The sequence below is a fragment of the Belonocnema kinseyi genome, chromosome 1, assembly GCF_010883055.1.
Source record: "Belonocnema kinseyi isolate 2016_QV_RU_SX_M_011 chromosome 1, B_treatae_v1, whole genome shotgun sequence".
Lineage (NCBI taxonomy): Eukaryota > Metazoa > Arthropoda > Insecta > Hymenoptera > Cynipidae > Belonocnema > Belonocnema kinseyi.
The window spans coordinates 56,935,689-56,945,744 of record NC_046657.1 but is presented as its reverse complement, the minus strand read 5'-3'; the positions used below and the strand labels follow the sequence as shown (position 1 = coordinate 56,945,744).

Sequence of the window (10,056 nt, the reverse complement as noted above, 5' to 3'; positions counted from 1 at the left end):
GTGCTTATTTTGAGGAACTTCAGAAAACGCACTTTTCTGAAGGATTAAAAAAACTTGAAAAGCGATTGACCAAGTGTATAGAGCTCCAAGGAGATTATGTTGTAAAATAAAAAAAAATTACCCAAAAAAAATTGTTTTTATACTTCATTCTAAGGAGTTATTGAACTACCCTCGTAGCTTTTGGCTTACAATTTTTCTCAGTGTGCGTAGGCTTTCACATTTTAGAGATATACTTTTGAGTAAAAAAAGGAGATTTGAACAACATACTTAAATTTTCAACCAAAAATAATGAATTTTCTACGAAAAAGATTAATTTTCAACTGAAATATTAATTTTTAACAAAAAAAAATATGTTTAAGAAAGTAGTTGAATTAACTATTGAACCTAAAAATAATTTTTCTACCAAAAGGATTAAATTTTTAGTATAATGATTAATTTACAACCGAAATAGACGAATTTTCAAAGAAATACATGAATTTTCATCCAAATGGTTGATTTTTAAACTAGAAGAGGCGATTTTTTAAAACAAAAATGGCAAATGAAGTTTACAGTTCATAAATTTTTAACAAAATAAAATTGTTCTAACTAAAATGATCCGCCAAAAAGAACGAATTTTCAACAAATAGTCTAATTTTTCAATTAAAAAATCAGTCGTAAAACCAAAAATAAATGAAAAACAAATTAAAGACCAATTTTCAACAAAATAGTTCAATATTCTACCAAAGAGAAAAAACTTTTCAAACGATAGAATTTTAATCAAAAAAAGTTTATTTCAATCCAAAAACAAGATTTTTCTGTAAAACAGATGGGTTTTTAAATTTAATATATGTTTGTTGTTAAGTTTCGCTACGAAAAATAGGAAACTTTGAAAACCTACTTTCAACTTTAAAAAAAACTTTTGACCCTTCCTAAAATATTGAATTTTTTATTTTCAAACTGAATAACTAACATTTTGACTCTATTTTAAGAATGAACTATAAACTTTTATTAATAATTTGTATAGCTAGGCTTTTTTCATATATTAAATTTGAATTTCAGCAGGACTCGCACCCGAACAGACTACGCACTCTGGTGAGTGGTAAAATCCCCCATTCAAAATCGAGGTCCGTGAAAAGATAGGGATCGTCCATAAATTACGTAACGCGTTTTTCTTTTGTTTGAATAAAGACGAGCTTGAAATTGATGTGAAGTTGAAAAAGACACAACGATATAAACAAAAGAAAAAAGTGTTACGTAATATATGGACGATCCCATACCCTATCTTTTGACCTCCGGAGTGCGGCCATCTTACCAGATGACGTCACACAGTGAAATACTTCATTTACCTTCCCAGTCCTTAAAGCTAGCGCTACCTAGCGGAACGTGAACTCACTTCTTCATACAAAAACATTAGCTACCCAACCTTTTATATGACGTCGCCAAAAAGTGCATGTTTTTGAAACGGTTGTTTGTCCGATTGTTTATCCGCCATTTTGTTTCACTGCCGTACGCGCAGTTTTCAGTGGAACAGTGGCCTATTTTGCAATGAATTTCGGTTTTTGAATTTCGCAATTTCGGAATTTCCGCAATATTTTCTCACCTCTCACGAAATTAATTTCCGAATCACGTAACTGTCTTTCCGTCGCCATGCGGCTTGAAATTCTAAATGACAATCCGTGACAACTTGCACTCTGACCCAACTTTCCTGACTTGTGGCCAAATGGCGAATTTCAAGTAAATCGGTGATTTTTTACGCCAGCAAAACGTAAGTCTTTTCATGATTTCTCTATCAATTTCAAATTTCATTGAATATAATTCATAAACATAACCTAATTTCCTGGGAAATAATGAGTTTCCTATTTTTTCATCGAAATCATTTCGATGTCAATATGGATGTTTTGCGTTACTTGCCACCTCTTGATCTCGATTAAAATCCGAGAGAAAATATCTCGTTCCTTATGAAAAATAATCAGAAATAAGGAATTCAAAAGAAAATTCCAAATTAATCGAATTAGGTCGATCCGGGATTTGCCGAAAGATAATTAGAAAAGAGATCAGTTTTGGGAAATTCCGAATATTGTTTTGGATGAGTGATATTATTCAGTGGAAATTAGGTCTCTAGATTCGTGGATTATTGGTAGATTTTGAAGAAAATAATGGGAAATTTAGCAGTGGGGATTTTAAAGTCGACTGAATTCGAAAATTGAGGTTATGTACTTCGAAGGCTTTTAAATTTTAGGTATATTTAAACACTTGGCTGATACCAGATCTTAAAATCTACACACTATTTGACACAGTTTTTGAGCGATGACACTATTTTGCTACCATTTTAAAAAATTACATCTTTTAATTTTCCGTTTAAGAAAGAAAATATTTTTCATGTAAAATCAAAAACATTTGAATTGAAGCAAAAAAGATGAATTATCGACAAAATAATTGAATTCTCAACCAAAACAGATTAACATTCAACCAAAAAATTGCGTTTTTAATCACAAAATATGAAATTTATATCAAAAGAGGTGAATTTTCAACTAAGATTTTTCAGTCAGTAGGAAACAAAAAATTTACACAAAATGTTGAATTTTCAAGCCAAACGAATCAGCTTTCAAGTTAAATTTATTTGTTAGTTTATATTTTTATCCTTTCTATAATTCATTAACTAAATTGTTGAATTTCTAAACTTCTTAAATAAATTTTTTTTACAAAAATCGAGTAGTTACATGTTTATTCAGCAGATTTAATTTAAAAAAACCAAAATTTAAAAAAGCCAAATAGACGAATTTTCTATAAAACAGTTAAATATTTAACCTGAAAAAATGTGAATTTTCAACAAATTTAATTTTAAGCTAAAAAAATATATTATTTTGTAATAATATCTACAAATAACTAAAAACAAGATAAATTTTCAACCAAATAATTGTATTTTCTACCGAAAAAGACGAATTTTTAAGAAAATATATGAATTTTCAAACAAATAGTTGAAATTTCGATTTAAAAAAAATATATATATATATATATATATTTTAAATGAAAAATATAATAGTTGAATTTTCTTTAAAAAAAAATAATTCTCAAACAAAAAGATGATTTTTCAACCATTAAATTTTCCACAAAAAATTGAATAGTTGAAAATTTTCATTTGAAAAAATTAATTCTCAAATAAAAATATTATTTTGCAAATAAATTGTTGAAGTTTCTACTAAAAAAGGATAAACTTTCAATGAAAAATATAGCAGTTAAATTTTCTGTTAAAAAATTTATCTTTAAACACAAAAAAAAACTGTTTTCAACAAAATACATCAATCGTCAAGCAAATAGTTAAATTTTCAAACAAAAAAACCGAATTCTTAACCAAGAAGATTAATTTTGTACTGAAGAAGGTGAATTTTCAACAAAATACATGAATTTTTAACTAAAAATGATAAATTTTGCAGTTAAGAAAATTAATATTGAACCAAAAATATAAATTTTGAACGAATACGACGAATTTTGAAGAAAAAAGTTCATTTCAAACCAAGAAGATCAATTTTCTACAAAAAGAAAAAGAATTTTCATTAAGTATATTACATGAATTAAAAAAAATTAAATCAAGTAAATTATAATAGTTAGATTAAAACAATATTAAGTAAAAAATAATATTTAAACAAAACACTGAATTTTTAACCAAGAAGATTAATTTTGTACCGAAGGAGGTGAATTTTCATCAAAATACATGAATTTTTAACTATAAATGATCAATTTTCCACTAAAAATTGAATAGTTAAAATTTAAGTTGAAAAAAATTAACTATGAGCAAAAAAAACCAAGAATTTTCAACAAAATAAAAAATCCTCAACCAAATAGTTAAATTTGGTATAAAATTGTCGATTTTTTTCGAACCGAAAACACGAATTTGGAAAAATGACATGCATTTTTAACCAAATAGTTGAATCTTCAACTAAAAAGATGACACTTTAACAAAAAAGATTAATTTTTAACTGGACTAGTTCAATTTTCAAACCAAAAACTGAATTTTCAACCAAGAAAATTGATTTTTTTCCAAACAAGATGAATTTTCAACTAAAAATGATGAATATTTAGTTAGAAAAATGAATATCCTACCAAAAATATGAATTTTAAACACAGTACATGGATTTAAAATAATAATAAATAAAGTAAATAAAAATAGTTAAATTAAAATAATATTAAGTAAAAAACAATATTTAAATAAAAAACTGGATTTCCAGCTGAATATGATACATTTTCAGTTGAAAAATTAATATTGAACGAAAAAGATTAGTTTTCGACCAAGAAGATCAATTTTTTACCGAAAAAAAAGAATTTTTTAACTAAAAATCCCCTTGAATTATTATCAATTCACTCCAATTTTGCTGAAACCAGTGGAATATTTTGAATTTTAAAAAAAATTGATTTAAATTTTGAATTACAGTAAAGTGTGTGTCATTGGCCCAGTCCCAGCAATTTCACAATTAATTTTTTAACTGAAAATTTACCTGTTGTATTTTTGGTTATAAATAATCTTTTTGTTGGAAAGTTCTATTATTTCGTTAAAAATGTATGTATTTTGTTGAGAATTCGTATTTTTGGCTCACAAAATATCAAAATTCGGTAGAAAATTTAACAATTTGGTTGAAGATTTATTTATTTTGTAGGTATTTCGTCTTTTTTGGTAGAAAATTAATTTTGTAAACTAAAATTTAACTATTATAATTGACTTTATTTATTAAATTTTTAAATTCATGTACTTTGTTTGAAAATTCGTTTTTTTCTATGATGGAAAATTGATCTTTTTGCTGAAAAACTTAACGATAGGGTTAAAAATTCAACTTTTTTATTTAACATTCATGTATTTTGTTGAAAATTCGTGTTTTTGTCTCGCATAATTCAACAATTTAAAAAATAGAATTATATGGTTGTCGATTTATGTATTTTATTGCAAACTGTTTTTGTTTTTTTTCAAAATCAATTTTTTAAACAAAAAATGTAGCTATTCTATTTTACTTTATTTATTATATTTTTAAATTCATGCACTTTGTTAAAAATTTGTGTTTTCGGCTCGCAAAGTTCTTGGTTAAGAATTTATTTTTTTGTTTAAAACTTTTATTACTTGGCTCAAAATTTAATTATTTTGTTGAAAGTTCAACAATTTTACTAACATTTTTTTTTCCTTTTTGAATAAAAATTTGTTTTTGGTTTAAATTTCAACTATTTTGTTAAACATTCATTTTTCTTATATGAAAAATTATCTCCTTTAATAGTAATTTCACATTTTTTGGTTAAAAATGCAACTGTATAGATATAACTGAATTTTGGTTGTTGAAATTTTAATTTGTTTTGTTAAAAATTTATCTTTTCTTAGTGAAAACTTCACCTTTTTGGAATTTGGAAAAACCATTCCAAATTTTTTTTTCCTCAAAATGTTCGAAATTTTACTTGGAATCTTAAGAAAATTAGAAAAGATTTTTGATTATTTCAGATGTAACAAAAAATAATCTAGAAGATTATTAAAAAAACTATTTTATTGTAAATGACTTTTAGAAGTTTTTTTATCTGACTCGAATTTTTCTTGAGATTTTGAAAAATCATTTAAAATGTAAAAAAATGCCTTTAAAGTTTCCTAGGAATGTTAAGAAAATTTTTTTATTTACTTGAAACCTTTTAAAATTCTTTTAAAGCTTCTAAAGATTTCGTTTGTAATTTTGTTTTAAATCTGCATTTTCTAAATCTTTTACAGTTTATAATTCTTTTTCAATCTCTTCAAACCTTCTACACATTTCTTGAATTTACTCGATTTTTTTTATTTTGTAATCTCGCCAAATTGAAACATTTTGCTTTAAAATTTTCTACTCTCTCTCGAAATTGAAGAATATATTACGAAATGTTTTTAAATCTTTTTCAGTTTTCTCTCAAAGTTAATTTTTCAAAATAAAAAATCTAAGAAAATTTTCCAACAAATACTTAAAAAATTTTGAAATTAAATCTAAATCACTTAAAATTTCCCCAGTATTCTTCAAAATAATTTTATGTTGCAAAATTATTTAAAAAACTTTGTTTTCATTGAAAATTCATTTTTTTTCATAACTCAACTATTTTGTTAAAAATTCATTTTTTGATGTGAGATTCAATCTTTTGGCTAAAAATTCATCAGTTTGGTTAAAAATTGATCTTTGCTATTTCATACATTCAACAATTTGGCTAAAAATTTGTCTTTTTTCATTGAATGAAAATTCGTATATTTTATTAAAAAATAATTTTTTTTTTATAAAATTATATTTTTCTTTGAAAGTGAATCTCCTTGTTTAAAAATGGTTCTTTTTGGTTAAAAATGCAAGTATTCCATTTAAATATTTATCATTTAAGTTGAAAATTCATCTTTTAGGCTGTAAATAAAATTATTTGGTTAAAAGTCAAACTCTTTTGTAAAAAAATTAATTTTTTTCCTGAAGATTTATCGTTTTAATTAAAACTTTATTTCTTTTGTCAAAAAATAAGCTGTTTGATTGAAAACTTGTTTTTTCTTTGGATATTTTTGGGTTGAAAAAATATTTTTTTAAACTGAAAATGTCGCTATTCCAGTTGTAGCTATTCATCTGTTTGATTGAAGATTCATTTTTTGACTAAAAATTTAATTTGTTAATTTTTTGTTGAAAAATTATCCTTTTTAGTTGAAAATTGGTCTTTTTATGTAGAAATCAATATTCTTGGTCAACAATTCAATTATTCTAGTTAAAGATTCATCATTTTAGTTGAAAATGCATCTCTCTGATTTAAAATTCAACTATTTCAGCTAAATATTTACAATTTTAATTGAAAATTCGCCACTCTGTTTGAAAATGTAACAATTTTTTTTAAGTTACTTTTTCTTTTGTTGAAGGTTAGTTCTTTTTTTTTAAACTGATTTTTGTATTTCAAATTTAACTTATTATAATTGAAAATTCCATAGTTGTAGTCGAAAATTCATCTGTTTGTCTAAACATTCATTTTTTAACTTCAAATTTAATTATTTAAGTTTCGGTTGAAAATTCATATTTGGTAGTAAAAAATAATTTTTGTTTGTTTGAAAATTCAACTATTTCAGTTGAAGTTTTTTTTTTAGTTGAAAACTCTTATGTTTGGTTTCAAATTAATTTTTTAAACTAAAAATGAGAGTCCATTTTCGATTGAAAATTATTATTTTTTGAGTTAAAAATACAACTATTTGGTTGAAAATGTTGTCTTCTTTAATTAAAAATTCAATTATTTCGTTCAAGGTTCATGTATTTTGTTAAAAAATTGTATTTTTTTGGTAAAAAATTAATCTTTTTATTCGAAAGCTAATCTTCTGTTTAAAAATTAATTGTGTTGCGATTTTTTTTTCTTGAAAATTATTATTTTTTTTTTAACTGAAAATTTAATTATTTCTGTTGAAGATTCATAATTTTATTTAAAAATTTAACTATTTTCTTTTAGTTGAAAATTATTTTTTTCTTTCAAATGAAAATGTAGCTAACTATTCCAATTTTATGTTCCATTATTTTAGTTTAAAATTCATCTATCGCTTGAACATTACTTTTTTCAACTGAAAATGTTACTATTCAATTTTTTTTGGCAATTTATCTTTTTAATTGAAAATGCTATATTGTTGAAAATACCATTTTTTTTGTAGAAATTAACCTTTTTGGTTGAAAAATTCAACTTATTCGAGTAAAATATTTATCTTTTTAGTTCAGAATTCAACAGTTAAAAATTATTATTAATTTTATATTTATATTTATATTTATAATTATTAATTATATTAATTGAAAATAGATTTTTTTTTATCAGAATATCTAACTTTTCCATTTTTGGCTGAAAATGTATATTTTTTAGTTCAAAATTGAACTATTTGGTTGAAAATTTTTCTTTTTTAATAAAAAATTTAACTAATTTAACTTAGGAATTTATCTATTTCAGTTAAAGATTCATCATTATAGTTAAAAATAATGAAAATTCATCACACTTGATCGAAAATTTAGCTATTTTGTTGAAAATTGTTTTTTCTTCTCTGGAAAATTTAACAATTCTATTTATGGTTAAAAACGGATATTTTTTAGTTAAAAATTCAACTGTATCTTTGAAAATTCATATATTTTGTTGAAAAATTGTTTGTTTTTTTTTGGCAGAAAATTAATCTTCATGTTTGAAGATTTATCACTTTCGTTGAAAATTCAAGTATTACAATAAAATATTCATAATTTAACTTGAAATTTTTTTTTCTTTGATTGAAAATTTAACTTTTCCATTTTTGGCTGAAAATTTATATTTTTTAGTTCAAAATTCAACTATTTGGTCGAAAATTGGTCTTTTTTAATAAAAAATTTAACTAATTCGTTGAAAATTCATATATTTTCTTGAAAAATCGTATTTTTTTTTTGTACAAAATTAATCTTATTGTTTGAAGATTGATCATTTTCGTTGTAAATTCAAGTATTCCAATAAAATATTCATAATTTATCTTGAAGATTCATTTAATTCAGTTAAAGATTCATTAATATAGTTAAAAATAATGAAAATTCATCACACTTGATCGAAAATTAATCCATTTTGTTGAAAATTGTTTTTTCTGTTTTTGAAAATTTAACAATTCTATTTATGGTTGAAAACGGATGTTTTTTAGCTAAAAACTCATGTATTTTGTTGAAAAATCGTCTTTTCTGGTAGAAAATTAACCTTTTTGATGGAAAATTCATCTTTTTTTCTTTGATAATTAATAATTTTAACTGAAAAATTAAACTGTTCCATTTTTGGTTTAAAACTGATCTTTTTTAGTTCAAAATTCAACTATTTGGCGATTTAGGGACAAATTCAAGAAATTAATTATGATGTTTTTAGTATTACTTAATTATTTAATAAATTGATGGTGCTTATAAATATTTGAACGGCTCCGTAATGTAAAAAATGATACCTGGAAAAAACTTGAGATATCGGGAGAATACTGTTGGAGACTGTGATTCCCGAGAGATTAAAAAAAATTATATCTTCGCAAAATTTGATGAGTAAACGGAAAAAAAAAATTCTTTTTCAGAATGTCAGGACAGAGTGGAGGACATCGTTTACGCTTGTCTAAGCTCAATGAGCAATTAACGTGTACACTTTGCGCTGGATACCTTATCGATGCGACGACTATCATCGAATGCCTGCATTCATGTGCGCAAATATTTATTTAATAAACTAATTAATTAATTGTTTAATGAAAATCTCTTATTTTACAGGCCTAATGTCGATTTTCTTTTTACAGTTTGTCGAAGTTGCATTGTCAAGTACCTGGAGGTCAATAAATATTGTCCTATTTGCGAAGTTCTGGTTCACAAAAGCAAACCTTTGCTAAATATAAGACCGGATTACACGCTACAAGACATTGTTTACAAATTGGTTCCCAGTTGTTATCAAAGTAAGTGACTCGAACTTTCATTCTTTTTCGAATATTTTCGACGAAAAAGAATTAATGACTCAAAAAATTAAATGAAAATTTGAATTTAATTAAGAAAAGATTTTTATTTTATATCAAAAACAGTTGAGTTGAATCAACACGGATGAATTTCTAACGAAATTGTTGATTGTCAATTTTTAACCAAGAGAGAAAAAAATTTAAACAAAATAAACGAATTTTTAAAGATGAATTCACACCTCTACTCGAGAAAAGTGGAATTTGCAACTCAAAAATGTGTATTTTCAACAAAAAAGTTAATTTTATACCAAATTCCAGTGAATTTTTTACAAAACAGTTGATTTTTCAACTCGAGAATATTGATTTTCAACGTGACAGTTAATTTTTTACCAAAAATTAAAATTTTCTATGAAAATAGTTGCATTTTAAAATTAGAGAAATGTTTCAGTCGATAAGGAAAAAAATTTCCTCAAAAATGTTCAATTTTCCGTCGAAGTGAATATGCAAAAAAAAAACAATTGCATTCTTAACCAAGAATATTAATTTTCTATCCAAAAAGATTAAATTCCAACAAAATAAAAGAATTTTTGAACAAAAATAAGTATTTTACAAAAGAAAAGTGAATTTTTTTTATCAAAAAAGATGGATTTTCAAATAAAAAAGGCAAGTTT

At 23.8% G+C, this 10,056-nt stretch overlaps 1 protein-coding gene across 1 annotated transcript in view; it reads left to right on the top strand.

Moving 5' to 3' along the window:
- Nucleotides 1-1,485: 1,485 nt before the first annotated feature.
- The window catches only part of LOC117171131 (polycomb group protein Psc-like), a 27,438-nt gene continuing 18,867 nt past the window's right edge, over nucleotides 1,486-10,056 (top strand). Inside the window, exons 1-3 of the mRNA XM_033358186.1 lie at nucleotides 1,486-1,744; nucleotides 9,023-9,144; nucleotides 9,236-9,388. Coding sequence (XP_033214077.1) covers nucleotides 9,024-9,144; nucleotides 9,236-9,388 — 274 coding nt within the window. The 5' untranslated portion in view covers nucleotides 1,486-1,744; nucleotide 9,023. The remainder of the gene's footprint in view (nucleotides 1,745-9,022; nucleotides 9,145-9,235; nucleotides 9,389-10,056) is intronic.